At 40.8% G+C, this 25,833-nt stretch overlaps 1 protein-coding gene across 1 annotated transcript in view; it reads left to right on the top strand.

Annotated features, from left to right (window-relative positions):
• Positions 1–3,039: 3,039 nt before the first annotated feature.
• Positions 3,040–25,833, top strand: part of Kif2a (kinesin family member 2A) — a 63,233-nt gene continuing 40,439 nt past the window's right edge. The window contains exon 1 of the mRNA NM_053376.1: positions 3,040–3,149. Coding sequence (NP_445828.1) covers positions 3,086–3,149 — 64 coding nt within the window. The 5' untranslated portion in view covers positions 3,040–3,085. The remainder of the gene's footprint in view (positions 3,150–25,833) is intronic.

Raw genomic sequence — 25,833 nt, 5'->3', positions numbered from 1 at the left:
CTATACATATAGAATTCTAGTTAATGATTTGAGAAAAATGTGTTTTTAAAAATAGAACAGGGGTTGGGGATTTAGCTCAGTGGTAGAGCGCTTGCCTAGCAAGCTCAAGGCCCTGGGTTCGGTCCCCAGCTCCGAAAAAAAGAAAAGAAAAAAAAAATAGAACAGTGTTACTTCATTAAAACTTTGTATATTTAAATATTAAAGAATTTTACTATTTTATTTCACTTACACTCATAAAAATTTTCTGTGAGTGAACAAATGCAAGTTATTATTCCAGGTTGAACAAATGGGTAACCAGCCAGCTCATGGAACCAATAACAGAGTGTTTAATATAGAATCCTAACCAGAACAGTAGTTTTCATTAACTTATTTATGTTTTATTATTTTTTGAGACAGTGTCTCAAAATAGCCCTATCTGGCCTGAACTTACTCCATAGACCAGACTTGCCTCACAGAGATCTGTCTACCCCTGCTTCTCAAGTGCTGAGTTTAAAGTCATGTGCCAACATGTCCGGCAAGACTTTTATAGCATTATATATCTTAGAGGCTTGTATCCATTGTTTGGTCTAGTTCTAGTTAGAGTTCTAGTTCTCGACAGTGGCTGAATCAGAATCCTTGCTCCAGGATGGTAGTGGAAACATAGCCATATTGCATATTTGACAGAGACTTGGATACAAAGTTCACAGTGTAAATCCTGGTTAAATACACATGCTAGACCAACCTACCCCGAACCAGCCTGTTGGGTGTGCTTTATCCAAAAAGGTCTTTGTGTTTGGTTTGTCAAGTGTCTCAGGCAATTTTATGCAACAAAATGATGATGTGTATGTTTAGAATACCTTTATAATATGGGTTAAAGGTTAAGGCTTGATTATATAAGCAACAGGATGGAAGGTATGCAATCCTAATAAGACAATATCTTATGAGGCAACTTTATATTTAGCAGCTGCATCATTGTTCTTTTTTTTTTTTTGCATTGCTGATAGAATTTGCAAGCAAATAACCAGATTCTTGATACCTTATCATCACAGAAATATAAGAGAATGAGCTCTATGATACAGCAGCCCAGAACTGTATAAAACTATTCGTACAGAGAAACAAAAACAAAGCAGAACCAAACCTTCATTTGGTCCAACCTTATTTTGAAACTGAAGACCTGACCTATGATGTCATTTCTGGAACCGAAAAGCAGAAGTCATTTTCTACAGTTATTTATCTTTTGGTGGTTGGGGGTGAGGGGCATGTTTTTATTTATTTATTTATTTATTTATTTATTTATTTATTTATTTATTATATATAAGTATACTGTAGCTGTCTTTAGATACACCAGAAGAGGGCATCAGATCTCTTTACAGATGGTTGTGAGCCACCATGTGGTTGCTGGGAATTGAACTCATGACCTCTGGAAGAGCAGTCGAGTGCTCTTAACTGCTGAGCCATCTCTCCAGCCCGAGGGGCATGGTTTTAAGATGCTTAGAGAGGAGTTACTTGTTGCCTAGCAAGCACAAGGCCCTGGGTTCGGTCCCCAGCTCTGGAAAAAAAAGAAAACAAACAAACAAACAAACAAACAAACAAAGGAGTTACTTGAACTGCTTTTATTAGATTGGAAACTCCAGGCACAAAAAGAGCATTTTTTACACTTATATTCCAACGTTCGACTCTTAGGCCCATATTTTGATTCATCACATGCAGCTTAAGAATGGTCAGGCAGGGCTGGAGAGATGTCTCAGTGGTTGAGAGTACTAACTGCTTTTCCAGACGAGCCAATTCCCAGCACCCACAAGGCAGCTCACAACTGTCTGTAACTCTTGTTTCAGGGATCTGACACCCTCAAACAGATATACATATATACAGTCAAAACACCAATATACATAAGATAAAAATAAATTATAAAAAGGAATTGGGGGGGAAAAGACCAGGCAAAGTAGATCATGAAAACTTGCTTCTTCCATCAAGCACTACCAGTGAGACTCAGGCTTATACGATGTTGTAAAGTTTCCAATGGTCTCTTGTCCACTTGCCCCTTTGCTTGGCAGGGGTAGGGTATTGGCACTCTCCAGATGTTGCTGATGTAGTCAGTCCAGTCAGATGACTGCAGAAGAGGCTCATTATTCAGTGTTCTTCAAGTCTTTGCTCTGATTTTTGAGTCATAGCTGCTGGAGTTAGGGCAAATAAGTCTTGAGCTCCACAGGAGCAATAGGATAGTACGACAGACCCGCTGGATCTTAAGTGCAAGTTAGAGGGCTACACAGGGGGGCTTCGCTTTGAATTGCAATGAGCTGGGTCGTTAGGGAAAAGGGGAGGTCTCCGTTCCTACTTAGGGTGGAGGACACTCTTCCCTCCATAACTGATGGGAAGCCTGAACCAGGCATGCCCTACCCTTAGGAAGGTTCCTTGAGGACCGGAGGCCTCCGAGTGGCATGTGATCTGACAGCCACAGAAATACACTGAACCAGTCCTGTAATGGGCCCGTCCCTTCAGTCTCCGGCGCCCCGAAAGCCTTGACATTACTCGGCCCTCAACCCATTCCTGCGGCAAGCGTCCAGGCGGAGCCAGAGCTCAGGAAGGGAATCGCGAGTCGCTTCCCGCGCCTCGTAGGCCGTGTGGAATCAAACCCGAGGCGAGTTCGTACCACGCCGGGCTGCGCGCTCCCGTTCCCGCGGACGGTTCAGACCCGCCCGCCGTCAGGCCGCAGAGGAGCTGGGCGGGGCCGCCTGCGGCCGGAGCGCGCGGGCGCCCGGCTGGAAGACGCGGGCGGCCGAGTGTGCGCAGGCGCGCGGCGCCCCGCCTCCCCAGCGTCGGTCCGGGCGGGCGGTGCGAGCCCTCCCACTCTCCCCCGCGCCGCCTCACGGCTGCGGCCCTTGCTTCACCCCGACGCCCGGCGTGCGCGCCTGCCCGCTCGCCCGCCCGCCCTCCCGCAGGCCCGGGGCTCCAGCCCGCTCGTCCGCTGCCGCTCGCCGCGGCCCCGCTCGCGTCCACGCTGCCTCCCGGGCCGGCGCGGCCGCGGGCCACCGCTGCCCCTCCCGCCGCCACCCCGCCCCCTCCCCGTCTGTTTCGCCCGCCCGCCGCCGCCGCTCCGGATGAGGTGATGGCAACGGCTAACTTCGGCAAGATCCAGATCGGGATTTACGTGGAAATCAAGCGCAGCGATGGTGAGCCGCGCCTCTGGCCGCGCCGGGCCGACCGCCCCTTTGATTGCTCTACGGGTTGTGGGGGCGGGAAGGCGGCGGCCCGGCGCTTTTGTGTGCGGCGCTGTGCGGATGAGGCGGGCGTGGGGTCCGCCCGGGCGCCGCTGCAGTGCGGGGCCCCGGCCGAAGGGCGGGGGCCGCTCCCGGGTTCGCGGTCCTCCGCCCGGGAGACTCCGTTAGGGCTGACCGTGCCTCGCACTGCCCCGGCTCTGCCTTTTGCGGGTCTCTGCATCGGTGGCGTGGCGAGGGCGGTAGCGTGGAAGATCGGGGGTTTCCGCACCGAGAGACCCGACTGGCAGCCAGAGGCCGTTGGGGAGCCATCCGGTTGTCTTTAACTGCTACCCGGTTGTCAGGCCTTTTTGCCTGTCCTCCCCCCCAAGCATGCTGCTTTCTTTTGCTGGTCCAGGTGCACAGAAGGCTGCACTCGACCATGAAAAGGGGTGGGGGAGTAACGGAAAGAAATACTCAATACGCTTCTCCAAGGTGATAATACTGAAAGGGAAGGAGAGGATGGAAGGAGGATGGACGCAGTCCACGGGAGACACTACTGAGAGGGAGGGTGGGGGTGGGCGACCGGATGTTGATATTTTCACACCCTCGGGAGGTAACTGAGAAAAGTGTAAGGCGAGGTGAAGAGACATGTTTAATTCATTTCTTTTAAAGACCCGTAGGCTTGTGGATGTTGCTGTAGGTTCATCCCTCTTTGGGGGACGGGGGTATTTTTGTCACTTCTAAGTGTAAAGTGAAAACCACCTATATTGTAAAGGAAATACTGAGTATAAGGGGATGAATGAAATTATACATGCTAGTGTTAGGAGTTGATTCTTGACTGCATCCCACATGTACCCAATTCCTTTTTCTTAATTGTGGCCATCCCTTACTTCAATTAGTATGGGCATGACTGTGACACACAGTTCTTGGTTTCTACCAAATTTGACCAAGTCACATCAGTATACATGGGTAGATTGGTTTTCCTGTTATTTATGATGCGTTGGAAGACCTTATATGGTTAATTTTTCCCCCTCCCTCTTTGCATCTGCAGTAATTTGGTAACTGGTAGGATTATTTTGTGTATGAGAAAATACATTATAACTTATAGAGCTTTAGAAGTTACCAAATGGGAAAGGGATGCTTTCTTTACTTGGATTGGAGTTTGCTTTATCAATTCTCTGCAGATTACTTTCTTTTAAATATGCCATTTTTCTTTTTGGTGAATGTGGGTTGGCTGTGTATTAACAAATATAGGACTTACGAGTTAATTTAAAACTTGAAGTATAATAAAATGTATGTTCTTCACAGTCTTAAAGGTCTTAACTATGGCAGTTACTGAAATCGTTAAAAAAATAACTCGATAGTCAAGAGCTCTCTGCTTCAATTTATCTGAGATGCCATTTGCTTTTTACTATGTATTGGACTTGAAGTAATTTTGGTTCTTTGGTGATTCTAGGATATTAGCTTCAGCCTATAGCAGAAATTGTGATACACAAAAAGCTTTATAGTCCAAGTTAGAGTAACCTAGAAAACATTTTCAAAAGTGTTCTCCCTCACCAAGTAGGGGAGTCTGTACAGTGTGTATTGCCCTAACTGACAGTGTAAATATTTACATGTCTTGGATGCAAGAGAGCCCAAGTAGGTAACTTTTTAAAAACAACATGTTTAATTTCTTGGTTTTGGAGACCTTATGGTCTCAGACTGGCCTTGAACTTTTTGTAGCTGAGGACCTTGAACAGCTCCCGCCTCCCGCCTGAGTACCAATTTGTGAGGTTCCAGGGATCAGGCATTCACCGGTTGAGCTACATTCTCAGTCCTAAAAAGTGTGTAACTTTCAAAGGAAATAACTGGAATTGAAAGTGTTCAATTTCATTTCTATGAGGCACTTCCAAGCCCTCCCTCTTTTTACTTTAAAGAGGCTGTTTTTTTTGCTTCCTTTATTGCAAAACAATAAAATTAAATAAATGAACCTAGTAGTTGAATAAACACTGATATCCTGAAAACTCAAATCACAGGAATAAATAAAGGCCACTTCAACCTGCTGTTAACCTAGTAATAGATACAGCACTGCATGTATGGTCTTTGTCCTGACCAGCTTTTCCTATCAGTGATAGCGTATAGTAAAAGATTCCAAAGGCCAAATCATAAACCAAAATGGGCCTATTCGTATCTTTGAAGATCCTACCAAAAAACGCTAATCCCAGTAAGTCCTCACTGATGATTGAAATCTGCTTGCCAGTGGGTGGGATTCTGAATTCCTATGTCATCCTGTATTGCTCGTGAGACAGCATATTTCCTTAAGCATTGATACTTAGAACTGTACTGCTTAATATGTTTTCAAACTATATGACTAAAGTAGACGTTCAGTGTAGAGCAGTGGCTCTCAGCCTGTGGGGGTCACATTATCAGATATCCTGCATATCAGATATTTACATTATGATTCATAACAGTAGCAAGATTACAGATATAGAGGAGCAATGAAGTAGTCTTATGGTTGGGGGGTCACCACAACATGAAGACGTATGTTAAAGGGTTGCAGCTTCAAGAACGTTTAGAGCCCCTGGGATAGAGAAGGCTTTGGAGGCATGGGAAGATACCCACACTTACTTCAACCAGAGCCAGGATATTGATATTATTTAATGGTCTTAGGAATTGCTTCAGTACATCTGTCATGACCCCACACTCAGGTGGGTAACAGGTGAGTGCTTGCTCATTTTTGGATGTTTGTGTTCAAATGACATTTAGGGCTGGTGAAAAGATTGAGCCTGATAATCTGAGTTTGGTCTCCAGGACATAGATGGTGGGAAGAGAGACCAACCCAACCCTTTCCAGTTGTTTGACCTCCACACATGCCCATGGAGACACAGACACAGAGAGGGGAGGGAAGGAGAGCGCACTTGAGAGCGAGCAGTAAATGTAATTTAACAAAATTTAAAGAACTTTTAGCCAATCAACTGGAATTTTATCAGGAGTGGAACCCGTCTGTCTGCTCATTTTGCACTACCACCTTTCAACTGGGGATCCCCTTACCCGTGGCCTCTCAGTTTGGGATCCTCAGAAGTGAGTGAAATGGAGGAATCTAAGGTCAGGGTGGTTTACTGGTTGTTTTGGTTTTGTTTTGTTTCATTATGCTTTTCCCTCTCTGTAGTATTCTGAAGTCAGATGTAGCAGGAATTTGGCTTTCACTCTAGAGATTGCTGTCAGTCACAGGCAAACTGGTATGGAATTGGAGGGTTGCTTAAAATAGATACCTCCGTTTTCTTGCATATGTCTTACTGTTACTTGATTCCAGTCCATTTGGAGTTCATTGACTCTAAAAACTACAGTTATACAGTAGCATAGCTAGATAGCCTTCATTTGGGAAAAATTATTTTTTAAAGCTGCACTATTAAAATAAAAGTTGTGTTACCAGTGACCGATTCCTCTTTAGGGGACTAGGCATAGCTGAGAAATTCTGAATACTTGAAAAGTGTAGCTGAGGTGGATATTGGTCTTTGGAGGTCTCCTAGTTCATATGTTATCTAATGGGAATTTTGAATTTTTCTTGGGAAGATTATTTAATTCTCATTTTATATAAATGGAAACTGAGTCACAGGGCAGCATGAGTAACCTGTCTAGATCATGTAACTTAAGTTAAGAACCTGTTTTGCATAACAGAAACCTGACTGCCCAGAATTACATGGAGAAAGGAATTCTGTCTTTTAGATGTATACAGCTTCCTGCAGCCTGCATACATTCTGCAGGTCAGAATGGAGAAAGTTGCCTCTCACTCATGGAAAAGCACCACAGAGCATTGTGTAGAGTCACACTCTGTGATAAATAATAGTTACTAGAGTGTCACAAATCTTTAAACTGGGAGAAAAATAGTCTTGTTTCTAAACTCTGAAAGCAGTGTCTTCACTAAAGCATCTGAGAAGCAGAGGAGATCCCCCCACCCCAGCTGGGGATCGAACCCAGGGCCTTGCGCTTGCTAGGCAAGCGCTCTACCACTGAGCTAAATCCCCAACCCCTAGGAGATGGGGTTTTAAAGGGCCATTAGGAATGCGGAACTTGGAGCAGGAGGTCTTACCAAGATGTTCAAATGACCCAATTCTTTACATGCTTTGCCATGTCTTCTACTAGTTCATCCTTCCATACCATCTTGCTGGCTTTTAATGAACAGTCACACTTCAAATAGTAAAAGCGGACAACATAAGCGTACAGTTGTCATTATGCAACGTTGTGGGAATAGGATGGAATGGGTGCTTTTGTAGGTTGGTCATTTCCTTTCGCAGGTGACTAAGGCAGCAGTGCTTTGGTGTTTCTAATTAGGCATAGTTGTTCATGTGCTTCAAAACATATTACTAATTGGGTTCTCACAAGGGCCATATGAAGTATAAAGAGCAGGGCAGGGAGACAATAGATGCAACATTTCATGGGTACAGAATCAGAATTTGCCAAGGTCACATGGTTCAAAGAGGACATAGCCCAGTCAGATGCTAACTAGTCATTACTAAGTGTAGCAAGTGTTTTTGACAATAGGAAGTTTTATATTTTGTGAATATTAATTTTCTTTTTGAGACAGACCCCTCTAACAGAATTCCCTGCACTAAAGAAGCTTAGACAACTATCAGTTTATAACATAGTTTAAAAATTTCAAATTGGTGAAATCAATTTCTAACATTTTATCATTTATAAAGGTAAAAAGTTAATTATTGAAGGTTTTTTTTTTTTTTTCTTTTTTTTCGGAGCTGGGGACCGAACCCAGGGCCTTGCGCTTCCTAGGCAAGCGCTCTACCACTGAGCTAAATCCCCAACCCCTTATTGAAGGTTTTTAAAAGTCACCTTTGGGGCTGGGGATTTAGCTCAGTGGTAGAGCGCTTACCTAGGAAGCGCAAAGCCCTGGGTTCGGTCCCCAGCTCCGAAAAAAAGAACAAAAAAAAAAAAAAAAAAAAGTCACCTTTGCTTCCACCAATATCACAAAAAGTACGTAGGTAGGTAGGTAGGTAGGTAGGTATCTATCTATCGACTGATCAATCGATTGATCTATCTAAACACTCCATTTTATGACAGATTTGTAGGAGAAGGTTGTATATTAATATTCATTGTCAAGTGCATATACTTTTTAATTTTGGAGGAAATAGGAAAGAGCCAGTTTGCTGTCCTTGCCGAAACATAGGAAAGCAAACTAGTGTGGAAACCCAGAATAGGATGAGGGGCTCAGGATGGATTCTTTGTAGTCATAAGTATACTTGCCATTAATACTAAATTGACCAGTTGGTTGTAGTGGTGTTGGCTTATTCTCTAGAATGCAGCACTCTGGACGGAAGCTGAGGCAGAAGAATCTCTGTAAGTTTGAGGCTAGTCTTGGCTGCATGGTGAGGCCCTGCATCAAAACACAAAACAGCAGCAAATGACAGTAATCTTTTGCAAAGCTCAGTTATTGAATTCAGCCACTTTCTGATTTCATATACATACTTTAGGCTCTGTAGCCTAAAGTAATTGCTTAAGATACTAGCTTTTTTGAGGTCAAAGTAAATTCTTACCTTAAAGACTAGACATTTAAACTCTGGATAAAAACTAAGTTTTATTCTACTGGTTGATTGTGGGAAAAATACAGCTTTCTTTCTGTCACATTCCAGCTTTTTAAAAAAAAGCTAAAGTAGTACTATTTCAGATATGAGAGTCTGAAACTGCAAAACCTGAAACTTTGACTATTTGATGTGATGTTGAAATTTGATACATAGTCTTATATGAAGAGTTGTGGTCAAAACACAGGCATATTTAAAAAAATTAAATTAACATGACTTTATGTGTGTACGATATATATATCTTACATCATATATATGTACATATGTACACACATATACATACACATGCATACACTTATATATATATATACATGCATACACATACATGCATACATGCATACACATAATACATATACATGCATACACATAACATACATATATGCATATGCATATACATATATCTACACATATTACACATATATATACACATACACATATATACATATACACACACACACATATATATACATAAATACACACACACACACAGAGATGAACTTCAGGACAAGGTCTTCAATATATTTCACTGTGTGTGTGCAGAAGAGCATTTCCAGTGAGACACATTAAGTCTGTTTGGTTCAAAACTGAAGTAGACATAAGAGGGGAAGAGTGGCCAGTGCTCTAGTGTTCGGCTTATGGCACCGTATAACAGCCTATAATTCAGTTATGTGTGATGCAGCACCCTCAGGAATGCATGGTTGCACAGACATACATGCAGGCAGAAAACTTGATGACACTGAGAACCGGGCGTAGGCCTGCGAGATTGAAGAAACACATACTCGGGTCATTTGTGTTAAAAGAATGCTGTCCAGGCTTTACTGAAATCTCCTTATATACCAAAGGCAAAAGCCATGGAAAAACAATAAAGCAGGTGAAAATTCCCAACCAGGAAAACAGGAAAAATCTGCATGGTGGGAAGTCCCGCCTCCAAAACAGGCGTAAACAACTTCTTAACCACAGGCTGAAAGTCTCTGCAGGGGGAAGTTGTGTTAGCATAAATAGTTGTGAAATTCGAGGGTTAATAGTATCTAAAAGAGGAAAAATTTTAATCAATTGCAAACCATAAGCTACACATTGGCTATTAGTATACGAATTGAAAGCTTGAATTTTTAACATTTTAAAAACAGCAGCTACAGCATGTAATTCAATAATCTGTGCTGAAGCAGGAGGAAACTCAAGAGAATAAATGTGATCCAATTACATGTGTTGCCTTCTCATTAGATAACCAATTTGATTGCTGTTTGGAATAAGGTATGTTTCATCAGATTATTTTTCTAAAATACTTCCATGACTTAATCTTACAATTCTGTACATCTAGCTCTTTTTACTTTCTGTAAAGCTATTCAGTCACTCATCAGTTAATTGGGTAGGGGAGTAGAATTTACATCTCTCTTGGGAATATCAAACAAAGGCATAATTTCTTCTGTGGTGAACTTAAGGCGAGGTCTTAGCCGATTAACATCTTAGAAGCTTTTTAAAAATAATTTAAAGTAAACTATCTTGAGTTTTCTGTGCCACAGTTTGTTTAGGATATAAATGATATCTCAAATATTGAAAAGGAATATTGAAAGCTTTACTGGAGCAGCAGCTACTCCCCAAAATTTAAAGCACATTGTAAAAGGCTTGTAGTAAAATTAAAATGTCTATATAATGAATAATATACACTGAAAGATTCAAAGTCTTAACTTTTTGTATTAAAGCAGCGACCAAAAAAAATTTTTTTTTTACATAATGTAGGCCATAAGTGATTCCTTGAGGCAAAACTTTCCAATGGTATCATTTCATGGGCTTTCCAAAATTATAAGCAAGCTCACTAAATGAAAAACGTTTGCAATCGCTAGGATGTAAAGAAACAGCATAAAAACAATCTTTTATATCTATAATAATTCTATATGTATTTCTTGAAATAGCAGTTTGAGTAAGCAAACAGGCTGTAATGCTCTTATAAAAGTTTCATAGCCTCATCAACCCTTCATAAATCCTGTAACAATCTCCACCTGTTTGGTTTTATTTTTTCTTCCTTAATTACAAATATGTGTGAGTTAGAATCCTGAGCCTGTCTGTGGTCGAAATGTAAACTGTAGCTCATGTAACACTGGCAGTCATTAACCACAATCTTTAAATTTCCCTCGTAGCACCAGAGCACAACCATAACTTTGGAAAGCAAAACTCAACCTCCAACAAACCATCTATTCTCCAAAATCCAGTCTTTCCCAAGCACCAAGTCCATTCCTCATGCTTTAAAGTTTGACTGCCAATTCTTGCATATGAATCAACGATGGTGCAGGCTCTAATGCCTCAACAAAAAGACATTGCCCTAAATTCTTTTATAAGTCTGGTTTCAATGATAAGAATTATATTAAAATATTATCCCAATTTAGACCGCTTTCCCTGGGTTGGCTCATGCCACATATTGTCTAGAATGACCCCAGTTTTAAGCCAACTTTTTTTTGTTGTTGTTGTTCTTTTTTTCGGAGCTGGGGACCGAATCCAGGGCCTTGTGCTTCCTAGGCAAGCGCTCTACCATTGAGCTAAATCCCCAACCCCTTAAGCCAACTTTTTGATGCCAATGTTACAAATTTTTAACCATACCCAATAACTTAAAAGCCAGTAACCTATAACCAAGACATGTAGAGTGTATTACACATTTAAAACTTACCAGAAACAAAAAATGAAGTGACTACACATATCTTTAATATTTAGATCAAACACCATTTTTACCTTTTCTAGCTGTAATTTTAAGAGAAGCACCTTGTCACCTGTTGAATCCAATAATCACAGTCAAAGATTTTTCTAAGGGAAACAGCCATCAACTCCATTACCATAGAAGCTGTGAAGTTCCTGGTGCCTTTAGGATCTGCTAATGTAAACATTTAGCCAGCCCCCTGGGGAGCTTCCCCAGCAGACCTAGGCTCCTAGCTACAGGTGCAGGGCTCCAAAAGCCAATTGAAACTGCCTTTTATTTATTTGTTCCTTTCTTGAAAGGAGTTAAAACTAAATCAAGGGGTGAATCAATCAGCATTTAAAGTTTTAACCATTTTTTCTTTTAAACATGAAATACAAAACATTCAAGCAATGAGAAGCAAAACCCAGACATAAACTGACATACTTGGACAGCTTGGTGCACAAGGACAGACAATAGACATAGAGGGATAGAACTAGATGGTGTCCCACCCCCAGATATCCTAAAGGACCCAGAACCAGAAATAAGTACTTCTCCAATAGGAGCCAACAAGGAGGCAGAACGTCTCCTGCCCTCCTCCTGTCCCTAGGAGAGCTCTTAAAAAGCTTAAGCTCGTTTTCCTTCTTTCGCCAAAGCATCTGTGGAGAGTCCGGGAGCACTTTTTCTCAAACCCATTCTCTCTCTTGTCTAGGGTGTAAACTGTCTCTAGTCAGGGTTCAAAGGCTAAAAGCATCTATGAGAATTTACTTTGCTTCTCTAGATTTTAGCATAACTCTAAAAGAACACATACACAAAAACATTTTCACCACCATTACCTTGTCCCTTTTTACAATGTTTACTCACTACTAGCCCAAATCTTTATTTTTCTTTGTACATTCTTTCAGTTCCCACAGTCCTTCTGAATCCTGCTTTCTGAGGCCTTTCCTGGCCCATTTTCTCTAATTCACCCCTCCTTCTTCACCAGCCAGCTTTCTGGGACTATCTCATCAGGTTGTCCTCTTTCCCCGATCTCGGTGGGACCTCCATTTGACGACTTGTCTGGACACTGAGAACCGGGCATAGGCCTGCGAGATTTAAGAAGAAACACATACTCGGGTCATTCATGTTAAAAAAATGCCATCTGGGCTTTACTGAGATCTCCTTGTATACCAGAGGCAAAAACCATGGAAAAACAATAAAGCAGGTGAAAATCCCCAACCAGGTGAAAATCTGGGTTGTGGAATGTCCTGGCCCCAAAACAGAGGTGTAAACAACTTCATAACAACAAGCCGAAAGGCTCAGTGAGGGGAAAGAGTGTCATGGAACGTCCCAGCCCCATCGGGCTGAGAGCAGCTGCCAAGGGTGTAAACAACTTCTTGGCATAGCAGGCTGAAAGGCTCATCAAGGGGGAAGAGAAACACCCCAAGGTAGGGCTCAACAAACACCGGTATCCAGAACTTACACATAAAGGTAAATTTTTAAAAATTAAATAAAACAGAGGAATGAATACAGAAAATGTGGTACATCTACACAATGGAATAATAGTCAGCTATCAAAAACAATGACTTTATGAAATTCATAGGCAAATGGATGGAACTGGAAAATATCATCTTGAGTGAGGTAACCCAATCAGAAAAACACACATGGTATGCACTCACCGATAAGTGGATATTAGCCCAAATGCTCGAATTACCCTAGATGCACAGAACACATGAAACTCAAAAAGGATGGCCAAAATGTGAATGTTTCACTCCTTCTTTAAAAGGGGAACAAGAATACCTTTGGGAAGGAATAGGGAAGCAAAGTTTAGAATAGAGGCTGAAGGAACACCCATTCAGAGCCTGCCCCACATGTGGCCCATACATATACAGCCACCAAACTAGATAAGATGGATGAAGCAAAGAAGTGCAGGCTGACAGGAACTGGATGTAGATCTGTCCTGAGAGACACAGCCAGAATACAGCAAATACATAGGTGAATGCCAGCAGCAAACCACTGAACCTGAGAACAGGACCCCCCCCCCCCCATTGAAGGAATCAGAGAAAGGACTGAAAGAGCTTGAAGGGGCTTGAGACCCCGTATGAACAACAGTGCCAAGCAACCAGAGCTTCCAGGGACTAAGCCACTACCCATAGACTATACATGGACTAACCCTGGGCTCCAATTGCATAGGTAGCAATGAATAGCCTAGTAAGGGCACCAGTGGAAGGGGAAGCCCTTGGTCCTGCTAAGGCTGGACCCCCAGTGAACATGATTGTTGCGGGGAGGGCAGTAATTGGGGGAGGATGGGGAGGGGAACACCCATATAGAAGGGGAGGAAGAGGGGTTAGGGGGATGTTGGCCTGGAAACCGGGAAAGGGAATAACAATCGAAATGTAAATAAGAAATACCCAAGTTAATAAAGATGGAGGGAAAAAATTAAAAATATCTTTGAAAATAAACATTAGTGTTTTTTCATACTAATCATTTAAGTGCTTCAGAATGCAAAAATTCTGTGAATGCTGCACCAGACAGATAATATTTAGAACAACATGAGCTGACATGCATGGACAGTGAGATCTGGCCTAATGACAACACAGAATGAAACAATATCAAGTCGCTGTTTGTTAATTGTGTAAGCTTTGGTTGTATTCAGAGAGTAAAATGAGGAGCAATTGCCCCTCTTAAAAGTTACACTTTGTCTGGGAATGTAGCTCAGTAGTAGAGTGCAAAACCATGGGTTCAATCATAAGAAATGTTGACTTGTCAAAGTAAAAGTCCTATTTCCATGGCTGAGAGTGTAGTGCAGTGGTAGGGCATTTGCAGGGCTTAGGTTCAGTTTCCCAACAGTGGAAAGCCGTGTTTCTAAATAGGGCCTTGTGCAGGCCTTTCTTATTTCTGGTAATTTTTTTCTCATTACCCATTATAATAAAACTTGCAAATTTCAAACATTTACTTCAGTGCAAAGTATTTTGGAGTATAGACCTTAAACGATTGTGGCATATCAAAATAATGAATTATCCTACTTCTGTTTTTTATGACATTTCATTAAGTTATTCTATATCATACATTCAGATGTATATAGAAATTCAATGCATAGGATTCTAACAAGGAAATAAATCATTTAATACTGTGACTAGTCCTAATAGACACATGCTATTCTCAGTGTACATCTGTGCTTTTTTGAGTTAGGTTCTGGTGACACTTCTGTGTCCCTCATGCTAATGCTTCCCTCAAGGACCCATTTTCAGCTTACTACAGCACCGTCATTCTTGATAGCCTGTGCCAGTTAGATGCATTGGCATTACTTGCCACTAGTGATGTAGTACTCTTTATTTTCTATGTTTCAACTTTGGTTTTAGTTTCAAAAGGTGTAAACTATACTCCAGTTTTAGGTTTATGGCAGACTGACCATCATCAGCTCCTGACAGCTGTTTTTTTCTTTAGGGAACCTGGGTTGGAGTCCTTATAGACACAGACCAAGGAAGTAGGGCGAGGAAGCCAGTAGAGTGTTCTATCAGCTGCTCAGTGACTGTGGTTTGAGAATAGGCTCCCTTCACCGTTGGCGCTAGTATTTCCCATGTATATTTTATTCACTTTAAAAGTCTTTCCCCTCTTTTGTAGGTTTTGGCATTAGTCTTTAACATATCTATGCAAAATTATTTTTAAAGATAGGATCAAGAAGGAATATATGTATGGTTAGATTTAGTGAACAAAGTGTCTACCTACTAGCTTCTGTCTTTTACACTTGCTGTTTACTTCAATTTCTTTCTTAAAAAGTCAACCCAAGCAGGAGGATCTTTTTAAATTGGAGACCAGACAGCTATAAAGTGAGACCCTATGTCAAAGAATTTTTAAAAGTCACTTGTTACTTTGGCAGTGTCTTCTCTACTTTATAGAAAAGGAACCAAGCCTCATACAGAGTCTAGTGTGGACCAAGATTATGACCCATTATTTTCAAAAAAGTTGGGTCTCCTAATGAAGGAGACCTGGCTAGACTTCATGGAGAGTAAGTGTAAATAGTGGAGGGTGATCGCCTGAGGGCTGGAGGAAGCAGCAGTCTAGCTCATGATAGGCACAGCATGGAGGAGGGTCCTGAGCTGCAAGGAAGCATGGGACTGTTGGTAAAGGGAATTTAAAATGTGGTGGACGGTGAGATGACAAGGGGGTAGTGCCTAGAACACCTTGTTTAAAGACTTGGAAACAAAGGGAACGTAAGATCTTGGCGTTAGTTTCTAGGACATTTGGAAAGTCCTTAATCTCCTGAAGCTGATAATAGGAGTTAGCCAGTGATTAGTGACAGATTAGAGAAACAGTACTATAGAAAAAGACAGTTAGCTTGGATAAGAGCATGGGTCTAGAGCAGTGATTAAGCAGCAGATGAGATGAAAACATGGCAAGAAGGACCTTGTCCTGTGGTGCTATCACCTGTGTTAATGAGTTTCACATTTGAAACGTTGGAGTGCAGCGTGTAAATATCTCTCCAGTTCTGTTTAATCAAGCTAATCCTAGTCATGAATACAGTGTAGAGTACTATAAAGCCTGGGTATGTTGTGACAACAAAGAGACTAACGCTGGCTACTTTTTGCCAGTGATATCTTTTTTTTTTTTCTTTCTTTCTTTTCTTTTTTTCGGAGCTGGGGACCGAACCCAGGGCCTTGCGCTTGCTAGGCAAGTGCTCTACCACTGAGCTCTATCCCCAACCCCTTGGCAGTGATATCTTAAATGAGTTTAAAGTATGGGACACTTCCAATAAATGTTGACAGGCAGTAAGTTTTAACAAATTACTTTGCCTTAAGACTGAGACCACTGTCAGAATTCCTGGAATGGAATGGAAAGGAAGAATTGCAGCAAAAAGCTTGATTTTTATCTCTTTAAAAGACAAACTAATTTTTAATTTATTTTATGTATATTAGTGTTTTGTTTGCCTGTATGTCTGCCACCCGGCATAGGAGCCCATGGAACCACAATTATAAACTATTATGAGCTGTCATGGGTGGAATTGAACCAGGATCTCAGCAAGAGCAGTTAAGTGCCCTTAACTGCTGAGCTATCTCTCCAGCCACTAAAAGATAAAATGTTTTGATTTTTGCAGTGGGACTGGGGTGTGGCTCAGTTGCAGAGTGCTTGCTTAGCACTGTACTTTCTGATTGACGTCCCCTGTCCTCTGCTTTCATACACTGGCTGCCCTCTTCAAACTTTTCTCTGTTCTTATTGTTTGGCTTATGTTTTCCTATGCTGGCATTTGCCTTCTCTCTTCCTTGAGGTTCAGTGTTTTGAACATTTTAATTGCTATTTGAAATGACTTAGAAAAAGGTAGATGAGTAGGCAGAGCATAGAGGGTTTGGGGGCAGTGAAATTATTTTGAATAGTAGACTAATAATGGACATTTTCTAAAATCTACAGAAGTTTTATCACTAGGAATAAATGCTACTATAAGCTAGATGATGATGTGTGATTACAAGTTAATTGTAACAGATGAACTTGATGCAGGATATTGATAGTGGAGGGAGAGAAGGAGGCATATGAGAAATCTTTGCTGTGAACTTAAAGGGAGAAAGGGATTTGCAAACTTTGTCTAGGCCTCTTTTGAAATCATGGATCAATTAATAGTAATTATAATTAAGAATGAAGATGAATTAAAGCATGGAATTTAGGTTTGCTGCTTTATTTATTTTTTGTAGAATCTCATGTATGGTAGTCTGGCTTTGCTCGAACTCACTGTGTAATGCGGATGACCTTGAATTTAAGATCCTCCTGCCTCTCCCCTCCCCAGTGCTGGGATTACAGTTATGTGCTACCACATCCTGTTTATTCAGTGCTGGAGACTGAACCCAAGGCTTTGTGCCTGCTAGGCCATTACTTTGCTGAGTTTTGTACATATGAAGCAGTTCTCTATCAACTGAGCTATACTACAACAGATTTTGTTTTTTTAATCACAGTTAGTCTCGCCTAATATAAGAGAGTTGAATTTGCTAACAAAAGATAATTTCAAATGAAATACGTGTTGTGGTGGGAAGGATTCAAACTTGTTTAACAATTGGAATAAATAAATTCTTGATTTTAGTCTGTGGACATAGTGAGTTACAGTTCCTATACTATGATGAATGGCCAACCTTGTGTCGTGAAGCATTGTCCTTGAGGTCAGCTGATACTCAATGTAAACCTGTTAAGCAGGGCAGGTCTTTGCTGTAAGACAGAAGCACATGAAGTCTGTTTTCTGCTGAAGTTTGGGGTGCAAACAGCTTTAAAGTTGTGTGGAGTTTTGATTTGGGATAATTTTACACGTAAAGCCTGTAATATACTGTGGGGCACTAAGTAGAAGTAGATATAAGGATTTACCTTTATTTAAGAAATGATGGGGTTGGGGATTTAGCTTAGTGGTAGAACGCTTGCCTAGGAAGCGCAAGGCCCTGGGTTCGGTCCCCAGCTCCGAAAAAAAAGAACCAAAAAAAAAAAAAAAAAAAAAAAAAAAAGAAATGAGAAAACTTATAGACTCTTAGTGAGATAAATTTTAGTCACAAACAGCTCTTTGAAATACTGTTATTGGTTGTTAGGGTTTCTGTGGCTATGAAGAGACACCAATACCACAGCAGCTTATATAAAGGAAAACATTTAATTGGGCCGGTCCTGTAGTTTCAGAAGTTTAGTTCATTATCATGGCCGGAAGCATGGCAGTGTTCAGGCAGACATGGTGCTGGAAAAGGAACTGAGAGCTCTACATCTACAAGCAGTAAGAGTGTCACACTGGGCATGGCTTGAACTTTTGAGACCTCAAAGCCCACTCTCTAGTGACACACCTCACCCAACAAAGCCACACCTATTCCAATAAGGACATACCTCATAGAGTGCTACTCCCTGTGGCCAAGCATTCAAACGTATGATTCTGTGAGGGCCATTTCTCTTCGAACCATCACACTGGTTAAAACTTGTTTGTATTGTTTTAATAATAATAGTAATAATAATAATAATAATAATAATAATAATAATAAAGATTTGTCCATTGTCATCTATAGATTAACAGATGCTTAGCAACTGGATTGCCTCTAAAATTTCTATAGTTAAATTCGTTTTACATGCAATGTCTGTGCTGGGCATCAAAAGTCTAATCATTAATTATTTGTAATATTTCCATTTTCTTTCTTAGGGTTTAGTTTGTCTTACCCTTATAGATGTCGAAGGGGTGTGGGGAGGGGCAAGGGAGTTTCTGTTGTTTGTTTTGGTTTTTCATTTAATCCAACTAATATTTGTTGAATGACTGTGTTTCCTTTTAATCAGTACTTTGAATGAAGGAGAGGGCTTTAGGAAAGGTTATCATGTCATCAGCAACAAAATACTAAACAGCTGTTGTGTTTATTTAAATCTAGCTCTATAATTTCTTTCAAAAAATGGGATGCTAATCTCCAGGACATGCCCTTTAGGCCTTCCTGCTTACAAGACCCTTAAGGCAGATATTCTGTCATAAAGATTCTCATTGTCATAAACATGTGCTCAATTACGGCTTGGAAAGAGTGCTGAAATAATTGATCAAGTCAGGCCCTGGGCCAACCTCCAGTTGGCCGTCAGTTTCATAAACCTATTGTATAAGAGTACGTTTGGATTGTTGGTACTTTTCTCCCCTCACATAACCCTCCCCAAACAGTAGACATGTTCTTTACGTTGCAATTTCATTTTGAGTGGTACATTGCTCTTACCCTTACATATTCTTACGCTTTATTAAGAGCCATCATTTAAAGTAAGCAGAATTTCCTGATTTCCTGCTATCCCCAAGTTTTCCCTTCCCACCCTTTAAGGGTGTTTTATCTATTCTCTGAGAAATGATGCACCTCAGGCTTTAGTCCTAAATCTGAAGTATTTCTCACATAGTTCTCTCTATATAGGTAAGGTGAATTCTCTCTTCAGCCCAGGCAGGGTGGTTCTAGTCACAGACAGAGTGTTTGTATGTTATGTAGTGGATTACTGAACAACTCTACTTAAGTGTTTCATAAATACCTCAAATTTAGTGAGCCCATAATTGAAATAATCCCTAAATGTAGATGTATGTCTCACATTACTTTTCTTTCTTCTTTTGCCTAACTCTGAAACCTAGTTGTCTTCATTGGCTCTTTGCCCTGACCTCATATCCTATCCTGAATTGTCTTGACTGCCCAAGTATCCCTTTACCTTTCTATCTACTCCCCCACTGTTACTGTGATCAGGCCTAATCTGTGTTGCTGCTACAGTTTGCTGAAGGTTTCTCCACCTTTGCTTAGTTACTGTGTCTTGGTGAGCCTGAGCGCTCTGACCCACCTGCTATCATCATTCTGGCCACTTTGAATCATGGGGTATTCCAGACATGCTGGGTAACTCCTGTTCCTCCTTTTGGCCATTGTTAAGCATCCGGCCCTTCTTCATCCCTACCCTAACATGAATCCCAGCTTTATGTGCAGAGTCCCTTTTGTTTAATCTGTCAGAATGCTCATGAGAGTGGATTAACTGTCTAATTTTGTCTGGTCCACTCTATCCCTACTGTCTTGCAGATGGCTGGAACACAAGATTTCCTGTTTACTGAATCAGTGATTAAATGAAATAACTGTAGTATTATTTCTATATAAGTTTAAATATTCTAAAAAAAAAATGGCTTGTGTTGCTTATCTCCAGGCATAAAAAAGTAAAATGTATGACATGACAAAGTGCTGTGTACTATTGCTTTTAATATATACTTTAAATTTTCTTGTTAAGTGTAATTACTTATTTTGATTAGCAATATAGTCCTGTAGTTAACATTAAGTTCCAGAGAGCACGTTCACGTATTGAAAAGTCTCCATTCTTTGCCCACCTGTTTGTCTTTTCAGTAGACACTGTTACCAATTTCTAATTTAGTCCAGAGATTTTTTTTTTGTCTTTCAAGGAAGTGTGTGTGTGTGTGTGTGTGTGTGTGTGTGTACACAATAACTGTATACAGCAATTTAGTTTTCTGAGATGGACTCATTACTCTGCTGTGTAGCTCAGGCTGGCCTAGAACTCATGATAGACCTTTTGCCTCAGCTTCAACCTATACTGGGAATATGTGTGTGCCCTCCTGCTCCCCAGCGTTTGAATACATAGTGCCATTCTTTTTCATGATTATGTCTTGTTAGTAACTGAATATACCAGCGTTTTATTTACTCATCTTCTATTGATATGTACACTTGCACCTTATTTGTAGTTACTATATGAAGGGAGTATATGCATGTGCCATGGCATGCATGTGGAGCTCAGAAAGCAAATTGGGGAAGCTGGTTCTGTCCTTCCACAATGTAGGCACTCTGCAGATAAATAGCAAGGTAAATCCTTGGCTTTATTGGAAGGCAAGTTCCAGCAAACTGAAAATAAACAATTCTTTGACCACTGATTCTACTTCAAGGATTTTAATCCTTATTGATTTAATCTTTTTTAATTAAAAAAACAAAGGGGGCTGGAAAGATGGCTCAGAGGTTAAGAGCACTGACTGCTCTCCCAGAGGTCCTGAGTTCAATTCCCAGCAACTACATGGTGGCTCACAACCATCTGTAATGGGATCTGATGCCCTCTTCTAGTGTGTCTGAAGATAGTGACAGTGTACTCACATACATGAAATAAATAAATAAAGTTTAAAAAAAAGGCTAGCAAGATGGATAAAGTAGATAAAAGCAAAGCACTTGCCACCAAACTTGATAACCTGAGTTGGAACTGCAGGAAGAGACAGAGGAAGACAGTGTTTAACAAGTCACTTTGCAAAGAGGCAAAGTGTTGAGATCAGAATTCTATCTGGTAGGGAAGGACTTTGAAGAAAGTCCTTTCAGATACCTACTTAGCAACTGCTTAAGTAACATTCCCTCTGGAGACACCCAGACATTTCATCTGAGTATGTAAATATAAAATTAGAGATTCATAATGAAAACTATTCTTTGTTCTGAGAATGGATATTTATACATGCTTTTCGTCTCTCCCACCTGAGACACAGGCTATAATTTAAGTTTTATTAGCTTAATTTTAAAAGTCCATGCAACAAAATACCAAAATTGCAAGTAATGTAGTCATATTCTTATTAAAAATTTGAGGAAATTGCTCATAGTTTTCTTAATAAATAAGCTAGAAAAGTGTGTGTGTGTGTGTGTGTGTGTGTGTGTGTGTGTGTGTGTGTGTGTTGTATGTCTAGAGGTCAGGACAACTAGTAGGAGTTGTTCCACTGTGTGGTTCCTGGGGTTTGAACTCTGGTCATTTCCATATCGAGCCTTGTCCAAGAATCTTATATTTAAATTTATTGGAACACAAAGTATATTTTTGTATTTTTTATATGTGTATAAATATATGTATATATGTGTGTATATATGTGAATCACTATGATTGGTTTTTGTAAAATGTATATGATCTTAAATTATATTTTAAAATACAAATCAATTTTTGTCTTTTGAAGTGTATTATATCTCAAGTACAACCACTCGAGTTTACCAACTTTACCCTCTTTACCAAAGGGTTTGGAAATCACCACTATAAACAATATTTATAACTAGTTATTTTACTAATCATTTATTAATGATTACATTTATATATATATGTAAAATTTTTATCTTAGGTACCAAGGTGTTAATAAATGAGACAAGAGAAAAATTTATAGAAACATATCAAGAATTCATGATGAAATATTGTTACTTTTGGGGAAGATGTATCATTTATATACTCAAGTATCCTCAACCTTATAATTTGAATAATTACACACAGAAACATTGAGTTTGTAATTCTAGGTACATGATAAACAGCCACAACCCTCTTAAAAGCTGCTTGAATCTCAAAGAAATTTTTTTCACGTTTGTCTTTTAAAAATAAAACACACATACCTGCTACGAATTAAGTATTCTGCTTTTGAGTGCTTATAATGTGGTTTTGTCAGTACTCTTGATTGATTTATTTTGGCTCTTGCCTCTTGCATTTGCAACCAAATTATACTTTCTATGCTAGACACGGTTTGTGCTAGCCTAATTGGCTGCTGGCATTTCTTAGCCTCACAGCTGCTGTGAATTCAGCTGTAAACTAGGAAACATATAATAGGGTCCTGTTCTCAGCCCAAAAGGCAATTGTCAACATATGAAACCTGTTTTTGACAGTTTGATAATTATATGAACTTTGCATATCACAATACCAGTTTGAAGGAGTCATGCTGACTTTTAAGTAATTAGAACATTACTGTAGAGATATTTAAATAGAGTGAACATAAAATGACATTGAAATAAAGGTTATGATTTCAAAATATTGTCTATTTATTTAGCAAGTCATATTTTTATAAATTATCTTGATATTTAAACTTATAGAATTTACTCTTCCATTAGGTTCAATCGTGAAGTTGCCTGCCTGCCTTCCTTCCTTTCTTTTATCTCATAACCTGAATTTTGGGTTAGGGAGATGACTGAATTGGTACAAGCACAAAGACCTGAGTTCTAGCCCTAGAACACATGTGAAACATAAAAATTGCGCATTGTGGCGCCCACTTGTAATCCTAGCACTGGGCCAGGCAGAGAGGTAGACCCTCTGGAGCCTACTGGCCTGTCAGTCTACCCCACTGAGTGAGTTTCAGGCCACTGAGAGACCCTGCATTAAAAGAAGAACATTTCCTGAGGGATGACACCAGTGGTTAGCCTCAGGCCTTTGTGTGTGTGTGTGTGTATGTGTGTGTGTGTGTGTGTGTGTGTGTTCATATTTCATCTGAGAACGATTAGTTTAACATATGTGAACATGTTCCTGGCTCTTTCTCAGCAGGAGCATGAGCCTGTTTATGGGCCATGCATAGGGGGATAACATTTGAAATGTAAATACATAAAAATCCAAGAAAAACAAAATTAAAGAGTGATATGTATGAAAATGCTGATGGGGAAACCGTACAGTTATTTAAACAGGAAGAAAATGTTGTGTATTAATCATCAACCCAAATTCTAAGTAGCTTCAGTAGTGTAGCTGATGCGGTGAGTCAATCATCTGTATATAGGGGGTTTTGTTTTGTTTTGTTTTGTTTTGTTTGTTTTGTCTTGTTTTTTTTTCTCCGGAGCTGAGGGCCTTACGCTTGCTAGGCAGTCGCTCTACCACTGAGCTAAATCCCCAACCCAATCATCTGTATTTAAACACAATACTGTGATCATGCTTGGTCAGTGAGTGTCTTAAGGCTGCTGTGATGACACACCATAACCAAAAGCAAGTCAAGGAGGAAAGGGTTTATTTGGCTTCCATCTCAACATTGTAGTTTATCATTGAAGGATGTCAGGACAGGAACTCACACAGGGCAGAAACCTAGAGACAGAAGCTGATGCAGAGGACATGGTAGGTGCTGCTTACTGATTTGCTCCTCATACTGTGTTCAGCCTTTTTTCTTGTAGAACCTAGGACCACCCCCCACAATGGGCTGAGCCTGTTGTAGTAAATCTCCAACCCCAATAAGCCTGTGCAAAAGCACACAACCCAGTGATTACATTTATAGGCTGTACCCTAGACTGGGCAGATCCACTACTACACTAATGTATTCCCTAGCCATGAGTTCTCTTGCTGCCATGTGCTTCTGCTCCATCTTCCTTCACTTCTTCCTCAGTCTTTCCCCGTCCCTTCCTCCACTCTCTAAGACCTCCAGCCCCACCTTTTCCTTCCACTGCCCAGTCACAGGCTCTAGCCTTTATTTGACCAGTTAGAATGTGGAGAAGGTTAATGTGAAATCACCTGAATACCAATCCACTCCTCTTGGGGCAGCCCCTCTTGAGGAAGCAGAATTAACATCAAAATACAAACAACACCAGGGCAACCCACAGATTGAGCCCTCATCCATCGATCACTAATTAAGAAAATGCCATACAGCAGGATCTCAGGGAGGCACAGCAGGATCTCAGGAGGCGTTTTCTCAATTGAGAGTCCATCCTTTCTGTTAACTCTGGATTGTGTAAAACCAGCCACACCATGAGCAGTAAATAAGCTCAAATTGTATTTATAAGCAATTTATAATGTTTTTTTATCATTCTGTCTGCTCAAACCCTGTATTTTCTCCCAACACTTTTCAAATGCTTTAGTGCTCATTCAACATTAAGCTAAACAAGGTGGTAAATGTGTTAGAGGCTTTGAAAGGCATTGAAGACCTGCATACCTTGCTAGAGACTCTGTTTCCACTCGAATATGAGTAAAGCATTGTCTTGGTTCACTCCTACTGTACAATAACCAAGACCACAGAGTTAACTAAAAAACAGGTCTATTTAATTCGTATTTCTGGAGACTTGAAAGGCCAAGATTGTGTAGATTTGTCTGCCCAAGTTCTGTTAGGCTACCATACTACTCTATGCATGAAGGGAAAACAAAAGGGAAAGTGGGTACAAGAAGGGGAAGCCGAACTTGCTTAATAATCAGTTCCAGTAGCAGTTTGTCTCATTGAGTGAGAAGGGGAGCTCCTACACATGGTATCAAATTATTTATTAGTACCCTAGATCCCTCCTTGGGCCCAGATGCCTTCCACTAGACCCCTATCTCTGAATGCTTTGCCTAAGGAATGATGCCTCAATATGGGCTTTGGGAGGTGAGAAGACAAACCATATTCAGATTGTAGCATTCTCACCTGACTACTATGGAGAAGAACAGTAACCCCATCTCAGTAGTGTGACAGCATTAACTCCTTCAGAGCCAGTAAATCAAATTATGCACTTGCATAATCATAAGGGCAAATCATAAGGTAAAATAGCTCAAAACTTAACAAGGAAGCCATTTTAAAGCTCCCAAAGCACCAGGATAAGGACCCTGCTGCTCTCAGTGCTGCTGTTGTTACCTGCCGCTTTCTCGGGTGTTGGATGCTGCAGGTAGCCCTACTTACTTTGAGGGTCTTGATAGTACTGATGCCTCTTCCATAGGTCTAGTAGGTGCTGCTCACCCCCAAGCAGGAGGATCTCTTTAGTAGTCCTTTCCTGCCTGGCTCTCAAGTAGTCTTTTGAAATTTAGGAGGTTGCAGCCGTCATCGTGCTTACGCTTACGTTGTCTGCACACCCGCCAAGCTTAAGCATGAGACACCGCCAAGGATTACTGACCTGTGCTCTTGAGAGTTGTGGCCTGAACTGTACTTGGGTGCTTTAGGTCTTTGCTGGAATCCTCATGCTGTGATTGCATAGTGGAGGCAGCTCTCTCTCAGGCCTCTAACGTGAAGTTTGTGATAGAAAAAGAGTGGCAGCCAAGCCCATCTTTGAAATGTTTTTTCCTTCTGTTGTGTCAACCAGCTTTGTGTCACTGTGACAGAATATTTACTTGAGATAGTGAAAGAGGGTTTATTCTTTTGTTCACTGTTTGACAGTTTCAGTCCATGGTCACCAGGCTTTACTGCTTCTGTAAGAAGAACATTATGACAGGAGGGGGAGGGATGATGTGGGGAAAGGGACTCAACTCATGATCAGGCGGGGGTGGGGGGTGGGGGGAGGAGGGAGGCAGGAGGAGTAAG

This window comes from Rattus norvegicus, chromosome 2 (assembly GCF_036323735.1).
Source record: "Rattus norvegicus strain BN/NHsdMcwi chromosome 2, GRCr8, whole genome shotgun sequence".
NCBI lineage: Eukaryota > Metazoa > Chordata > Mammalia > Rodentia > Muridae > Rattus > Rattus norvegicus.
Note: the sequence above shows the minus strand (reverse complement) of the source record. Positions and strands in the feature narration are given on the sequence as shown.